This window comes from Protobothrops mucrosquamatus, unplaced genomic scaffold (genome assembly GCF_001527695.2).
Source record: "Protobothrops mucrosquamatus isolate PMUCROS unplaced genomic scaffold, P.Mucros_1.0 scaffold2940, whole genome shotgun sequence".
NCBI lineage: Eukaryota > Metazoa > Chordata > Lepidosauria > Squamata > Viperidae > Protobothrops > Protobothrops mucrosquamatus.
Window position 1 is genome coordinate 180,798 of NW_015388963.1, and position 17,985 is coordinate 198,782.

A 17,985-nucleotide genomic window follows, 5' to 3' on the forward strand; every position below is an offset into this window, starting at 1 on the left:
ATGGCACGGGTGCCAGAGGCGGCACCCAGAGCCCTCTCTGTGGGCACGCACGCCGTCGCCCCAGTTTTAGGCCTTCAGCTGGGTTTTATAAAACCTTTTCGCTTTAGGTCTCCACCTCTGTGTGCAAAAAAAAAAAGGTTCAATCAATCAGGCAATTTCAACTCGCAGTGAAAAAAAAGATCTTGCAAAGTTGGAATTGATTGATTGAACTTTTTAGTCCCACCCAGTCTGCCGTTACCACCGCAGCCACACCCACCCAATGGGCCACACCCACCCAATGGACCACGCCCATCCAATGGACCACGCCCACCCAATGGACCACGCCCACCCGGCACCCGACAATGCGTAAGTGGGTTTTGGGTTGCAGTTTGGGCACTTGGTCTCTAAAAGGTTCGCCATCACTGGTTTAAGGTCTTCTGCTTGAGCAGGGGGCTGGACTAGAAGACCTCCAAGGTCCCTTCCAGCTCTATTCTGATTTTGATGTGATCACAGTTTAGTCATTGGGCAACCAGCTTCCATTTATGATGGGGTACAGTATCCCATGGTCATATGGTCAAGCTTTGTTATTTTTGGGCTGTTTTCCAAGAAAACAAATGCCCATTGGATAAGCTGGATTCAAACTTATGACCATATGTTTTGCTTAACAACTGTGATGACTCAATGACCATCATAAAAACAGTCATAAAACCGAGTCTTGTCATGTGGTGACTTGACATGATCAAAAGTCAGGGCTCAGTTTCAGATGCCAATTTGTTTTTAAAGAACACTTTGCTGTAGCATATATTTATGTTCTTAATTAAAATAATAATTGGTATAGGACTAGACATGACTGAACCTCTTCTAACGGCATGAATTCATCACACTAAGGTTGGGTTTTGGCTTAGTTAAGTCATTAAAACCCAACCATTCTGATTTGTAAAGCAGGATTAGTGGCTTAAGGCAGCGTTACTGAACCTCGGCAACTTTAAAATGTTTGGACTTCAACTCCCAGAAGTTTCTGGAAGTGCTAGCTAGAGAATTGTGTGAGCTGAGGTCCAGACATTTTAAAGTTCCAAGGTTGAAAAACCGCTGCCTTAAGCCACTAATCTACAATCCAGCTAATTATGGCTTTCCATCACATATGAAAGCAATTTGCACTTCCAAGATTCATTTTATCTCAGAACAATTCTGTATTCTGCATTTGTTAAATTCACAGAGATAACTTTGCCGCCCAAAGTTACAGTAGAAGATCAGTGGTTTAGAAGCTTTTCAGCTTTACAGTTTCGGTGTCTTCCTGTTTCACAGAAAAACTTGAAAGGAACAGGTAGATGCCAATATGGAAAGTTTTAAATAGATAACCCCAGCAGCTAAGTTCCTCGCTTTAAACCTATTTCAGCTTGTGAAGTGTTATTTTTTTAATTTAATTTTTTCATTCCATGGTGTCAGTTTGGCATCCTGGGTTCTCTTAAAAAGATCATGAATATTAGGGCCGAGTATGCTTTGAAAATGATGAAGAAAAAACAGTTTGGATCTAGTGTGAGTGAACTGCTTTCCCACCCTTTCATTAAAGCAGCCCAGGTTTGTTCCTGCTCTCATGTTTCCATGAGGCAGCAAAATAACAGAGTTGGAAGGGACCTTGGAGGTCTTCCAGTCCAACCCCCTGCTCAAGCAGGAAGCTCCTTTGCCATTTCAGACTAATGGTTACCCAATCTTTTCTTAAAACCTCCAGTGTTGGAACACACACAACTTCTGGAGAGGAGGAGGAGGAGGAGGAGGAGGAGGAGAAGGAGAAGGAGAAGGAGAAGGAGAAGGAGAAGGAGAAGAAGAAGAAGAAGAAGAAGAAGAAGAAGAAGAAGATGATGATGATGATGATGATGATGATGATGATGATACAAAGTCAAAATAGAGAAGACAGCAACAGACAGTAAGTGCCGCCTATGCAAAGAAGCTGAAGAAACAGTGGACCACCTGGTAAGCTGCTGCAAGAAGATCGCACAGGCTGACTACAAGCAGCGGCATGACAAAGTAGCAACAATGGTGCATTGGAAGATCTGCAAGAAGTATCATTTGCCTGTAAGCAAGAACTGGTGGGATCATAAAATAGAGAAAGTCATAGAAAAGGATAAAATTAAACTGCTCTGGGACTTCAGAATTCAAACAGACAAGTACCTGCAACATAACACCCCGGACTTAACAATTGTCGATAAGAAAGACAAAAAAGTCTGGATAGTGGACGTGGCAGTGCCTGGAGACAGCAGAATAGACGAGAAAGAACTGGAGAAGATAACAAAATACAAAGACCTACAAATAGAAATAGAAAGACTGTGGCAAAGGCAAGCAAGTGTAGTACCAATAGTAATAGGCGCCTTGGGTGCAATCCCAAAACAACTGGAGCACCCCTTGAACACCATTGGCATTGACAAATTCACCATTAGTCAATTGCAAAAGGCGGCCTTACTAGGAACTGTGACGAGATCTGTAATACCATCAAACATCCACATCTGCCTATCCCAGGTCCTTGGGAAGAACTCGATAGGTAGACAAAAATGCCAAATCCAGTCTGAACATCTGGCTGACTATGCGATGATTAATAATAATAATAATAATAATAATAATAATAATAATAATAATAATAATAATAATAATAATAATAATAATAATAAAGTTGGAAGGGACCTTGAAGGTCTTCTAGTCCAACCCCCTGCTCAGGCAGGAAACCCTATACCATTTCAGACAAATGGCTGTCCAGTCTCTTCTTAAAAACTTCCAGTGTTCCATTGATTAATTGTTCTGTCAGGAAATTTCTGCTTAGTTCTAGATTGGGTCTCTTCTTGATTAGTTTCCATCCATTCTTTCTTATCCTGCTTCAGGTGCTTTGTGGCAGTCCCTTAGATATTGGAACATGCTATCACAGCATTTCTAGTCCTTCTTTTCATTAAACTAGACTTTCCCAATTCCTGCAACCATTCTTCATATGTTTTAGCATCCAGTCCCCTAATTATCTTTGTTGCTCTTTGCTGCGTTCCTTCTAAACTAAAGTCAATATCTTTTTTATATTGTGGCAACCAACCTGGATGCAATATTCCAATGTGGTCTTACCCCAAGGCATTATAAAGTGGCACTAACAGGGGTTACATGATAGTAGTATTCCAGTATTTGAGGGGCTGCCACAAAGAAGAGGGGGGCAAACTATTCTCCAAAGCACCAGAGTCAGTTTCCAACAATGGTTGGAAACTGACCAAAGAGAGAAGCAACCTGGAATTAAGGAGAAACTTCCTAACAGTGAGGACAATTAACCAGTGGAGCAGCTTGCCTCCAGAAATCGTGGGCGCTCCATCACTGGAGGTTTTTAAGAAGAAACTAAACAGTCAGTTGTCTGAAATGGTATAGGTTCTCCTGCTTGAGCAGGGGGCTGGACTAGAAGACCTCTAAGGTCCTTTCCAGCTCCTATTTCTATTCTATTCTATTCTATTCTATTCTATTCTATTCTATTCATTTTTCCAGATCATTTTTAAAATTTCTTGCATGTATTTCTTCCAAATACATGCAGTCCTTGACTTACAACTATTCATTTAGCGACCATTTGAAGTTTCAGCCGCACCACATGACTTATGACCCATCCTTGCCCTTACAGCTGCCATAGCATTCCTAGGGTCATGTGATAAAAATTCAGGCACTTGGCACGCGGTGTGTATTTACGATGGTTGCAGCATCCCAGGGTCACTTGGTCGCCATTTTTGCAACCTTCCCAGCCAGCTTCCCCCAAGCAAAGTCAATTGGGGGAAGCTGGATTTGTTTAACGACTGCATGATTCACTTAACAGCTGCAGTGACTTGCTTTGTGACTGTGGGATAAAAGGTCATAAAACTGGGTGTGATTCACTTGACAACCGCCTTGCTTAGCAGCAGAAATTCTGATCCCAAGGACTACCTGCACCATCATGCATAGACAGGTACTCCTCAATTTACAACAGTTCATTTAGTGACTGTTCAAAGTTACAATGGCACTTGAAAAAAGTGACTTATGACCGTTTTTCACACTTGCGACTGTTGCAGCATCCCCACGGTCACGTGATCAAAATTCAGATGCTTGACAACTGACTCATATTTATGACGGTTGCAATGTCCCAGGGTCATGTGATCCCCTTATTCGACCTTTTGACAAGCAAAGTCAATGTGGAACGCAGACTCACTTAACAACTGTGTTACTAACTTAATAAATGCAGTGGTTCACTTAACAACTGTGGCAAATGGGGCAAAACTCCCTTAACAAATGTTTCACTTAGCAACATAAACTTTGGGCTCAATTGTGATCGTAACTCGAGGACTCCCTGTATTGGTTTTACGCAATATTACATAATGCGTGCTTGTCTTCCTCTTCACAAGCGTTGATTCATTGCCCATTCTCACTCAGGGCAAATGGTATTTAAGCTATCCCACTCGGATTATTCCAGGATTGAGGGCATCATAATTCCCTGAAGCTTGGACAACTAGCAGATGGGGATGAAAGGTTTACCCTTCCACCTGAACTGCTATTTTTCTACCTGCAGGGAAGTTGTTTGTGTGGAACATATTGTAGTGAGCGTCTTCCTTCTACAAGCTGGACGAAAGAACTAGATTGTGAAGAGTTCCTAGAGAATCTCTCTAACCTTGAGAAATTAGCTGTATGGCCTTGGACATGACATGTTCACGTGCTGTCTGTTGGGAGCGTATTCTGCAACATGCTGCTGTCTGAATGGGCAGCTGTTTATTCCAACATTCCAAAAAAGGGCCCCATCTATTCTGCACAAGGAAAGGAATGCCAGCCTTGTCTTTTTATAACTCAACGGGAGTTGTGCACCAGAAGTGTCTGTTGGGCAGAAGGCTCTTTGAACCTCCTTGGAATACTGCATCCAGTTTTGGTCACCGCGATGTAAAAAAGATGTTGAGACTCTAGAAAGAGTACAGAGAAGAGCAACAAAGATGATTAGGGGACTGGAGGCTAAAACATATAAGGAAAGGTTGATGGAATTGGGTATGTCTAGTTTAATGAAGAGAAGGAGGAGGGGGGACATGATAGCAGTCTTCCAATATCTCAGGGGCTGCCATAAAGAAGAGGGAGTCAAGCTATTTTCCAAGGTGCCTGAAGGCAGGACAAGAAGCAATGGATGGAATCTAATCAAGGAGAGAAACAACCTAGAACTAAGGAGAAATTTCTTGACAGTTAGAACAATTAACCAGTGGAACAACCTGCCTCCAGAAGCGGTGAATGCTCCAACACTGGAGGTTTTTAAGAAGAGACTGGACAGCCATTTGTCCGAAATGGTATAGGGTTTCCTGCCTGAGCAGGGGGTTGGACTAGATGACCTCCACGGTCCCTTCCAACTTTACTACTACTACTACTACTATTATTATTATTATTATTATTATTATTATTATTATTATTATTATTAAATTCATCTTGGACTTGACTGTAGATCTGGAGAAATGGGCCTTAATTTGCCCAGAACTGAAAAACCATGCAGGGTGCATGGATAAAGCGCTCAAATTTTCCCGACATTGATTTGACTTCTGGCAAATTTTCAAGAAGCCAATCACTGCACTGCACCGCACTGCACATCCTTCTCCATTCCATGCAGTTGTTAGAAAAAACCTGTCCTGCAAAAACCAAAATTTTGGTTTTCAAACCGTGGTCTCCAAACGTTTTTTATTGTAAAAGCTTATCAATGCAGTTTTTAGCACACACTAATAATATTTGTATATTTATTTATAAATATATACATTTACAGATAGTTCTTGACTGACAACTATTCGTTTAATGATTGTTTGAAGTTACAACGGCACTGGAAAAAGTGACTTATGACCATTTTTCATGAGCCGTGATGGCACAGTGGTTAGAATGCAGTACTATAGGCTAATTCTGCTGACTGCCCGGAGTTCGATCTTGACCGGTTCAAGGTTGACACAGCCTTCCATCTTTCCGAGGTCGGTAAAATGAGGACCCAAATTGTTGGGGGCAATATGCTGACTCTGTGAACCGCTTAGAGCAGGGGTCCCCAACCCCTGGCCTGTGGCCCACTACTGGGCTGTGAGCTGTTCGGAACTGGGCTGCAGAATCCATGAGCGTGCATACGCATCTCCACCTCCGTGAGCAGCGAACAAGCGCATCTGCACATGCTCCATTTGCGTGAGCAGTGGGCGTGTGTGCCCGTCGCTCACGCAAACAGAGCTGCTCGTGCGTACTTTCCAGCCGCTTACACGGAACCAACACCTTCCCCCCCCCCTCCAGTCCACAAAGCCGGAAAGGTTGGGGAACTCTAGCTCAGAGTAAAATACTATGAAGCGGTATATAAGTGCTATTGCTCTTTTCACACTTACAACCATTGCAGAATGCCTGTGGTCACGTGATCAAAATTTGGCCTCTTGGCAGTTGGCATGTATTTATGACGGTTGCAGTGTCCCAGGTTCTTGCGATCCCCTTTTGCGACCTTCTGACCAGCCAAGTCAATGGGAAGCCTGATTCACTTAACAGCCGTGTTACTAACTTAACAACTGCAGTGATTCACTTAACAACTCTGGCAAGAAAGATTGTAAAATGGGGTAAAAAATTCACTTACGAATTCAACTAACTGCCTTGCTTAGCAACAGAAATTTTGGGCTCAATTGTGGTCATAAGTCAAGGACTGCCTGTGTGTGCCTTTGAGTCGGTTGCTGACTCCTGGCCATGTTCTGGACTAGTTGCCGGAGTTTTTTCTTCGTAAGACTTTCAGAAGCAGTTGCTCTTATCTTCTCCTTCCTAAAGCTGGGGGAGAGTGACTGGGCCAAGGTCACCGGGCTGGCCTTGTGCCTGATTGTAACTTCAAACTGTCGCTGAATGAATGACCATAACTTGAGGACTATCTCTATTATAAAAACATCACTGATTTTTCTGTCATTTCAACCAATTACCATTGGTCATTTCATCAGGTTTTATCTTAACAGGAATACTTTGGGAGGTTTTTGAATATATTTTAGTAGAAACAGCCACTGTTTCTTGCTATTTGTGATGTAGCTTCTTAAAGGGTCTTATAGCTTGATGTGTACAGCTGCTTCAGATTTTATTCTGGGGCAAGGGGTGGGTGGGAGATGGGGATTATAAATGCTTAGAATATCCTCTCGGATATCTCAATCTTAAAACACATCCTGAGATGTTCATCGGAGGAAACCTTGCTTGAATGATTAAACTGTATATTGGTGCTTAGCCAAAGGATCTGAAAAGATCCACATTTAAGGGAAAAAGAAGGCTTGGAGGATGCTTATAAGAGGCAGAGGGAATGGCTTTGGGGGACAGGAGGAAGAATTACATCCCAGACAGCCGTTGGATAAATCTATAACAGGGGTGTCAAATTGACGGCCCACGGGCCAGATGCGTCACACGCTGGCCACACCCACTCCACCTCCGCAAAGGCAAAAAGTGTCGCGATATATCACGATACATCACGTGACTTGATTGAATTTGACACCCATGATTTAGACCAGGGGTGTCAAACTCAACTTCATTGAGGACCGCATCAACATTGCGGTTGCCCTCAGGGGGCCGGGTGGGTGTGGCCTACTGGGTGGGCGTGTATGGAGTGGGTGTGGCCAGCTCTACATCGTTTGCGTCAAGGGTGCCTGTGGGGGCCTGGGCAGGAGTGGGACAGATCTGAGGGTCTCTGGCAGAAGGGGGTGGGACCGGGGCAAGTGCCAAGGCATGGTCCACTGGGGGAGCCTCACTGTTCCTCTCAGGGCATGCGGGGGAGGTGGCTTATGGAGTTAAGACTGAATGCCTTTCAGCGTAGATGGCCAGCACAAAATTGTACATTGGCTCCCGGCTGGCCAGGGCCAGGGCCAAGGCAGCGGGGGCCGTTCCCTCACTGTTCCCAGGATGGCTTCGCGGGCCGGATCCGGCCCCCGGGCCTTGTGTTTGACATGTCTGATTTAGGCACTATACTGTATCACCTGAGGGCAGGACAAGAAGCAATGGATGGAAACTAACCAAAGAGAGAAGCAACCTAGAACTAAGGAGAAATTTCCTGACAGTAATAACAATTAATCAGTGGAACAATTTGTCTTCAGAAGTTGTGAATGCTCCAATACAAGTTTTAAAGAAGAGATTGGACAACTATTTGTCTGAAATGGTATAGGGTTTCCTGCCTGAGTAGGGGGGAGATCCCTTCCTGATTCTATTCTATTCTATTCTATTCTATTCTATTCTATTCTATTCTATTCTATTCCACTCCACTCCATTCCATTCCATTCCATTCCATTCCATTCCATTCCATTATATTCCTACTTCTACTCTACTAATAGTGTATAGAGTAGAATATACTGCATGGGACAGAAAGAGGGCTGAGAAAATCTATTCTATACAGACCTTTTACATCCTGGACATAAACTGTTTCAACTCTGCCCCTTGGGGTGGCGCTACAGAGCATTGCATGCTAAAACAACTAGACTCAAAGACAGTTTTTTCCCTCTTGCCATCACTCTGCTGAACACCTAATTCCCACAGCACTGTCTTATGTCTGTGGATATTTACCCATGTAGTAGGGCTGTATTACTCTTATCCTTCTCATCTGTTCCACTACCTTCTCTATTGATATTATTATTATTATTATTAATAATAATAATAATAATAATAATAATAATATTAATATCATTTTTATTATTATTATTACTTTGTTGTTTTGCATGTACACTGAGGGCTTATTCATTGGAGACAAATTCCTTGTGCATCTAATTGCACTTGTTCAAATATTCTATTCTATTCTATTCTATTCTATTCTATTCTATTCTCAATAAAGACCTATTCTATTCTATTCTATTCTATTCCATTCCATTCCATTCCCTATTCCCTATTCCCATTCCATCCCATTCCATAAAAATAGTATTAGCCTTCATGACTTTATTTTCCTAGTCTAGTCTACCTTGAAAGGCTGAGAAGTTGCATCTTTTCCTAGGCTTCTATAACTGCTGCACAATTCTAGGACAATATGAGTTTGATCTTGGAGGGTGCTACTCTGCATGGTTTGGGTTTTCTTTAGATTGTTTCTATCCCGCCTTCTTTATTTTTATAAATAATTTAAGGTGGCAAACACACATGGTACTCCTTCCTCCTTCTATTTTCCCCACAACAACAATCTGCAGCTCAATTTTGCAACTTTAAGTCATTTGGCTTCTGGGGAATTTCTAGTCCTGTAAAATTGGTGTGATCCTGGTCAGCAGCCTCTGAAGATATGTTAGCACGCATCTAGCTTGCCACTCACATAATGGCAAAGTTGTGAATGTGTTCCTACAAGTGGAAGTCTGACGTGTGACCAGTTTGTCTGTGTGCTTAATCATGACAACTGTACAAGAATATGGTTGTTGGAAAGCCGTGAGTGTATCTTCCAGAGCTTTCCCAAATTTATTGTAGAATCATGGAATGATAGGGCTGGAAGGAACCCTCAAGGTCTTCCAGTCCAGCCCCCTGCCCAAGGCAGGAATCCTTATACCACCCTGCGTAAATGGCTGTCCAATCTTTTCTTGAAAACCTCCAGCGATGGAGCACCCAATACTCTGGGAGACAAGCCGTTCCACTGGTTGTACATTTAAAAATTTTAATGTCCCAAGGGAGCAGGAGATTGTTGCACACAGAAGCAGGTTTTTAGCAGGGATCCTAGAGGTCATCCAGTCTAACCCCCTGTTTAGTGCAGCTGTCCAAATTAAAACATCCTCAACAGGTGTCTGTTTAGCCTCTACCTCAGAGGTGGGGAACTATGGCCCCTTTATGACTTGTGGACTTCAACTCCCAGAATTCCTGAGCCAGCATAGTATAGCTGGATCAGGAGTTCTGGGAGTTGAAGTCCACAAGTCATAAAAGGGCCATAATTCCCCACCTCTGCTCTATCTGAACAGGTCCAGTAAAGAGAAGACCATCATCTCCCAGGGACTTTTTATTGTTCAGATTTTTCTGATATTCTCTTGGAATTTAGCTTCCTATCATTTAAATCTGCTATCCGGTATTCCACATTCTGGAGTAAGAGAAAGGTCTGGTCCTCTGATATGAAATCCTGTTATGTATTTGAAGAGAGCCTATTATGTTCTTCTTCAGTCATTCCTCAAGGTTAAATTAAACCCACTTTTGTCTGTCTCTCCTCTATGACTTAGTTCATAATCCTCTGATCATCCTGATTTCCTTTCTTTGAACCTGTTCCAGTTTCTCTAAATCCTCCTTTAAGCGGGCATAGGACTGAATCTGGGAAGCCAAACAGAGCCGAACAATTATTTATTGTCATTTGGAAATGATGGTTTGTTTGAGGTCTCACCCATTTCTGGCTTATATTCAGTTTGCAATCAATTAACCTTCCTTAAGTATTGATACCAAACTCAGTAACCCCCTGCCTTTGATTACTGTTTTCTAACGCAATTTATATTTGTCTTCACAGTTATTACTTTCAGCCAATTTTTTTAACTTACCAAAATGGTTTTGAATTTGGCTTTGAGAGTAGAGGGAATCTTCCTTTAGCAAATGCCCCATTTAGTGTTTGTTCACAGTTACGACAGTGAAAGAGTAACTTTATAGCCCATTCTCACATTTACAACCTTTGCAGGTCTGTAAACCCAAGGCAAGCTGAAGTGAGGATGTAAGCAGAGTTCCAGTTTCACTTAGTGACAAGTTTGTTTAATGACCAAGTTGCTGATCTCAACTGTGTTCACTAAACGAGGACTATCCTGTATTAGTTCTCTCTCTCTCTCTCTCTCTCTCTCTCTCTCTCTCTCTCTCTCTCTCTCTCTCTCTCCCTCCCTCCCTCCCTCCCTCCCTCCCTCTCTCTCTTCATTGTCCCTTACCACCTTGTGCTATGCTGTGGCTTGTTTTAACTAAGATTTGTTGAAGAAGACAGGGCTAGAGATTTCTTTTAGAAGGAAGAACAATCCTTCAAATGGCTATGACTTTTGTTATGGTTATCAGAACTGATAGGAATTAAGACATAATTTAAAGATGAGCTTCTTGATGGAAATGGTGCTGTGTGTTAATTTTTTCTTTGTTTAAGTCACTGCTTCTTCAATTCCCAGAATTCCCCAGCCAGCTATGCTTCATCTTCAAGCTGCCAATGTTGAGAAAGTTATTTTGAATAGGACGTTATTTTGAATAGGACGTGGAAAGCTACCTTTTCTAAACATTGTTAGACAACTGAAATCTTAATATGGCCCTTTTTCCTCTCTCTTTTTCAGGTATAATTTCTGAGGGTGCATGAAATGGCGCTGCACATCCGCAATTTGCTGCCGTTCACCATTCCCGGAGTGCTGGTACTCATCGGCTGGTGGTGGTTTTCTTCGCGTAAAAAGGAGCGTGTCAGTAACCACGACAGGCAAGATCTTCCTAGTTTGGAAGAGTGCCAGAAATGTTCTCCTCCTCAGGAGCCAAGCTCTTGGAAAACTGGACAGTCGATCAGTGAACTTTCTCCATCTCTGCAGGACAAGCAGTGTAGCAATTCACCCTTTCAGGAATGGCAGATACCTCTGGCAGAAGACAGAGCCCAAAGCTTGGAAACGTCGAGAGAAGACCTTCCTGTTGGGGCAATACCAACCCTCCAACCAGATTCACTTCAGGACGACAGTGGAGAAGTGGAAGTGATGGGGCCTCAAGGTGTGCTTGGTTCCCCTTCGCCCAAGACCTCTCTTCTGGATGTACAAAAAGATGATGACTCCCAAACTGGTGAGGTAGCCGATGAAGGAAAGCCTGATTCCAATCAAGCATCAAACCAAAGGCTGTTGGCAGCTCCTGGTTCTGAAAAATGGGAGGACAGTAGCAAAGATGTGATGGTCCAGATCGGTTCATCTGAGACGTCTTTGAAAGAAGACCAGTGTTCTGCATCCACCTCTATGGATTCTTTCCCCGTCACCTGCTCCAGAAAGATAATTGAAGAAGTTCCGGGTGAGATCCCTAAGGATCCTGTTGAAATGGAAGAAGGGAGTGATAATAATAGTGGCGAAGGAGAGACTGCAGTTGGGACACCGACCAAGTGTGTTGAACCTACTAGATCGGAGGTGGTTGAGGAAGGGATGACGTCCAGTTCAAAGATTGGTAGCATGTTGAAGCACAATGGATGCAGAGAAGTTGGGTATAAGGGTGATCTGGAGAAAGAGAGGATAGGAGCCATTAGTTTGGACAAACAAGAAGTAGAGATGATTGAGCAGGTGGCCATGCAAATCATTTCTAATGTCATCCGGGCAGCTACCGAGGAAGTATTATCAGGGTCGGTCAGTGATATGTCAGAGAGGATATGCCAAATAGCAAGCCGGGTGGATAGTCCTCGGGAGAAGATGTCCACTGGAGGTGTTGGCCAAGCAGAATCCAGCCAGGGTGGTGAATGTGTGAACCAGGAGGCTGCTAATGTGGAAGTATCTCCCCTCCTGGAGGAGAACGTCAACCGTCATGCTACGTATTCAAGTTGTTTGACACACGGCCAACTGGTCAACCGAAGTCACAACCGGCTCAGAGACTCCAGTTGTCCCACCAGGCGGTCTGTTGGCAGTCTGACAGCAGCTACGAACCATGAGGAGGAGTTTGAGGATGGTCACATAGTGATGGAAGATTCTGGGTGCAGCGCCTGCACCTCAGAAGATGGGGCTAGTGCTGAGGATCTCTTGAAAAGTGCTTCATCTCCACCTCCACAACACCTGGATCTGTTGAACATGTCCACCATCAAAGACTCAGAGAACAAGTCCATGTCGAGCCAGAAGCCACCTTCCTCCACATCAACGGAAAACACGGTGCCATACAGCAATGGCCTGATGAAGGAGGACTTTCCATCTCTCAGCCACGAACAGCAGTGGCGAACGGAGGCCGATACAGACCACTCAGGAGGTGAGGATTCTCTGTCATCTTAACTAAATATAGGTAGTCCTCAACTTACAACCATTCACTTAGTGACAGTTCAAATTACAAGGACACTGTACATTACAAGTGACTTATGACCTTTTTTCACACGACTATTGCAGCATCCCCATGGTCACATGATGAAAATTCAAATGTTTGGCAACAGGCATGTATCTATGACGGTTGCTGTGTCCCGAGGTCATGGGATCACATTTTGCGGCCTTCTGACGAGCAAAGGCAATGGGGAAGCCAGATTCACTTAACAACTGTATTGCTACCTTAAAAACTGCAGTGATTCATTTAACAACCGTGGCAAAAAAAGGTCATAAAATGGGGCAAATCTCACTTAACAATGGTCTTGCTTAGCAATGGAAATTTTGGGCTCAGTTGTGGTTGTAAGTCAAGGCCTACCTGTAGGGCCTGCTCTTATTTTCCTGTGGTAAAAGATAGGATAATTTTCTCAGGATACAACTGGAAAGGTGGTTATTTAAGAGAGATTTCTTTTTATTTTTTGAAATATTGGGATCTGAGCACCAGTAAATCTGTAGTGAAGTTCAGGGAAATGGAAATTTGGGTATATGCATGTGTCAAAAAAATTGGGATGGTCAAATCCACCCGGTTGTAAATGCATATTGAAAAGGAACTTCAGTCATATGCCACCATTTTGACTTTTTTGACAGAAAAAGGGAGTAGGTTCAATCACCCATTTTTGATTTGGGGACTTTTAATGAAAAATAGATATTGTTAAGACTGACCAATCTTAGAAGCCAGAATTAAAAATCCAAGCAAACCCATTTTGATTCTGGATTTGATCGTTTGAGCAAACATCAAACTATGTTGTGGAGAGTGGAGAAGTTGGAACTTCAGGTAGTTCTCAGCTTACGACCATTTGTTTAGTGACCATTCAAAGTTACAGTGACACTGAAAAACGAGATATATGATTGGGCCTCCCACTTATGACCAACGCAGCATCGCCAGGGTCACATGATCATAATTTGGGCACTCGGCACTCATTTTTTTCAGTGCTGCTGTAACTTTGAACAGTCACTAAATGAATGGTTGTAAGTCAAAGGCTATCTTTATAGCTAGGGGGGTTTTAAACCATAATTAGGTTTGTTTAATTTTGACTCGATACAGTTATGAACTGAGCCTTTGTGGCTTATAAACTGGAGTTTATGGCTCAGGCTTGAGTGGTGTCAATATGGTTTATTTATTAAACCATGATTTAATAGAATACTTACTAACAGTCTAACCCAGGGGTAGGCAACCTTGGCTCTTTTATAATTCGTGGTCTTCAACTCCCAGAATTCCTCAGCCAGCCATGCTGAGGAGAAATGGAGAGGTTTCCAAGCTGAGCCATGCTGGCTCAGGAATTCTGGGAGTTGAAGTTCACGAGTCATAAAAGAGTCAAGGTTGCCTACCCCTGGTCTAACCTATACTAAATATAAATCTATACTTTCCATATAAATATTGTATACATAATTTATTATAGATATAAATATATCAAATATATACTGATAAGTACTAAAAACTAAACCAACCAAAGCTATTGGGAGTCAGGTGGTCTACAAATTAAAATAAGCAATGTGAATCCAGGCATAGCATCTAAAGTTGGCTTCAAAGCAGCCCAAACTATGAATTTTCTATATGTAAAGTCTGTGCTCTTTTCAGAATATAACAGTTTTTCTAATTTCTGCTGCCTCAATGAGAATTACTGGTAGATGCTTGGATTCAGGAGTTGTAACTGGAAAAAGGAAAGATGGAGGGCAATAGAAGAAGGGGACGACAGAGAATGAGGTGGCTGGATGGAGTCACTGAAGCAGTAGGCGTGAGCTTCAATGGACTCCAGAAGATGGTAGAGGACAGGAAGGCCTGGAGGATCGTTGTCCATGGGGTTGTAATGGGTCGGACATGACTTTGCAACTAACAACAAAATTGGGAAAAGGGAGTTTTTTCCACAACTCTCCTCCTAAGGCTCATAATATCCCTCCCCCCGAGGTGAGGCAGCCCCCCAATCTCCAGACATTTCAGAAAGATGTGAGAGCATGCCTCTGCAGTCTTGCATGGGGAGTGCAAAAGAACATGCAACCGTGGATCTAAAATTAATTTTAATGTGGCTTTTAATCATCCTTTCTCTGTTTAAATTTTGATTTTTTTTATACTTTTTAAGGTTTTAATATTTTACTGTACACTGCCCAGAGATACTCTGTGAGGCAGATGGGCAGTTTCAAAATGTGATAGGTAGGTAGGTAGGTAGGTAGGTAGGTAGGTAGGTAGGTAGATAGATAGATAGATAGATAGATAGATAGATAGATAGATAGATAGATAGATAGATAGATAGATAGATAGATAGATAGATAAAAGGAAAGGAGAGGGTGGAGAGAGAAAGACAGAAAGAAAGAAAGAAAGAAAAAGAAAGAAAGAAAGAAAGAAAAAGAAAGAAAGAAAGAAAGAAAGAAAGAAAGAAAGAAAGAAAGAAAGAAAGAAAGAAAGAAAAAGAAAATGTTATAGTAAACTATTCTTAAACACTGGGGATGTTGATGGAGATAGTAACTAGATACATCCTAGAGCAGGCATGTCAAATTCGCGACATCACGTGATGTCGCACGACGTATCACGACTTTTTCCCCATTGCTGGCAATGGGGTAGACGCGGTTTCAGAGTGACGCATCCGGCCCACGGGCCGGCAGTTTGACATGCCTGTCCTACAGAGTTTACCATCTCATAATAATCAGAAAAATGTCAGTCTTTTCTTATCTCAAGCTACCTTCATTGCTTTGGATAGTAAGATGGGCAATATATAAATTTAATAAATAATGGTTCTTGTGGGCCCATACGTGTTCCTTTTTGGCGGATGGACGAACTGGTCAGGTCTATGCATTTTTTAATCAGATTTATATTCGCCTTTCAGTTAGAAGGTCAGGGCAGCAGTCGTAGCTATTCTTCTCACTTTTCTCCCCAGTGACAACCCTGTGAGGTAGGTAGATCCATGAGAGATTGCCTGGCCTGGGGAGAATTTGGATTCCAGTGTAAGATGAGAAACAATTGTTCCTCCGTGCTTCTTATCCAAGTTATTTCGCACCTTTCTGAATCTAGTACCTTCCAGATAGTCCTCAACTTACAACCGCAATTGCTAAGTGAAATATTTGTTACGTGAATTTTGTTCCATTTTAAGACCTTTCTTGCCACAGTTGTTAAGTGAATCACTGCAGTTGTTAAGTTAGTAACCCGGTTGTTAAGTGAATCTGGCTTCCCCATTCACTTTGCTTATCAGAAGGTCACAAAAGATGGTCACATGACCCTGGGACATTGCAACCGTCATAAATACATGCTAAGTGTCCAAATTTTGATCACATGACCATGGGGATGCTGCAAAAGCCATAAGTGTGAAAAGCGGTCATACGTCACTGTACAGGTAGTCCTTGATTTATGACTGAAGTTAAGACAGACCACCCAGAAGCTATTTGTGACCCAGTTCCAAAGTTCTGACCGTTGTTTCCTCCTCTGGTCTCGGGTGCTTGGCAATCATCCTGCATATATGTCTGTTTGGAGTGTCCCATGATCACAATTTAAGATACAGTATATTTGCTAAAAATCGGTTTTTACTTCCAGTTTTTTTGCAAAAATGGCCCATAGTGAACAGTGGGTTCACTTAACAACTGTGGCATTTGGTTAACAACAACTGCAAAAAAAGGTTAGAAAAATGGGTCCAGTCATGTGGCGATCTCCTTTACAACCATCACTACTTATGACCATAATGGCCAGGCTCCTTTACAGTCATAAGTTGAGGACTACCATTGATTGATTGATTGGTTGGTAGGTAGGTAGATGATAGATAGATAGATAGACAGACAGACAGACAGACAGACAGATGATAGACAGGTAGATAGATAGATAGATAGATAGATAGATAGATAGATAGATAGATAGATAGATAGATAGATAGATAGATAGATAGATAGACAGATAGACAGACAGACAGACAGACAGACAGACAGACAGACAGACAGACAGACAGACAGACAGACAGACAGACAGATGATAGACAGGTAGGTAGATAGATAGATAGACAGACAGACAGACAGACAGACAGACAGACAGACAGACAGACAGACAGACAGACAAGATAGACAGACAGACAAGATAGACAGACAGACAAGATAGACAGACAGACAAGATAGACAGTTAAGATAGACAGACAGATGCTGGCTGGCTGGCTGGCTGGCTGGCTGACTGACTGACTGACTGACTGACTGACTGACTGAAGGGACATCATCTCGCTAGAGAAGTTTGTTCTACCCATCTCTGTAGCTCCTTATGTAAAAGGAGAAAGTTGGAATGACAGGACCAGACCTTGAGTTTGTTGCAATACCGTTGCCCAGCATTTCAACACCCTGTAAGTGAAGGAACGTGGCTGATTTTCTTTTTTAGGCTCTGACGTGAACAGCATGGACTCGGTGGACAGCGGTTGTGCTCTCCGCAAGAATGACAGCTGCCCTAATGCTAAGATGGGAACAGACTGCAATAAGGCAGAGCTTGTTATCTGGGAAATTCAAATACCAAAGGTAATGTCCAGAAAATCGTCTGTCTAGTCATGATTTTGCTTAAATGGGGATTCCCAGTTTTTTCAGTTATGCATTTTCTTGGTCGTAGTGCTTGCCCTTTAATGTTATTGCTCCAATGTCCACATTCTCCTAATCTTCATGGTCTTCATACGTGGTTTAGAAACTGGGATCTTTTCCTGGGATGATGGGCTTGGGACATGTGCCTTTATGGGAATTTTATTAAGATAAAATTAAAGATAAAATTTATTAAGATAAAATAGTCCCCGGAGTTGGACTAGAAGACCTCTAGGGTCATTTCCAACTCTGTTATGATGCCTATTATGTTAACGGATGGAAACTAACCAAGGAGAGAAGCAACCTAGAACTAAGTTAGAACAATTAACCAGTGGAACAACCTGCCTCCAGAAGTGGTGAATTCTCCAACACTGGAAGTTTTTAAGAAGAGACTGGACAGCCATTTGTCTGAAATGGTATAGGGTTTCCTGCCTGAGCAGGGGGTTGGACTAGATGACCTCCAAGGTCCCTTCCAACTTTACTACTACTACTACTACTACTACTACTACTACTACTACTACTACTA

At 42.5% G+C, this 17,985-nt stretch overlaps 1 protein-coding gene across 1 annotated transcript in view; it reads left to right on the forward strand.

Moving 5' to 3' along the window:
* LOC107296712 (A-kinase anchor protein 1, mitochondrial-like) overlaps nt 1-17,985 on the forward strand; it is a gene marked incomplete at its 3' end in the record, with an annotated part of 57,335 nt that overhangs the window by 21,513 nt on the left and 17,837 nt on the right. The window contains exons 2-3 of the mRNA XM_015826066.1: nt 11,193-12,828; nt 17,272-17,405. Of these exons, the coding sequence (XP_015681552.1) occupies nt 11,217-12,828; nt 17,272-17,405 (1,746 nt within the window). The remainder of the gene's footprint in view (nt 1-11,192; nt 12,829-17,271; nt 17,406-17,985) is intronic.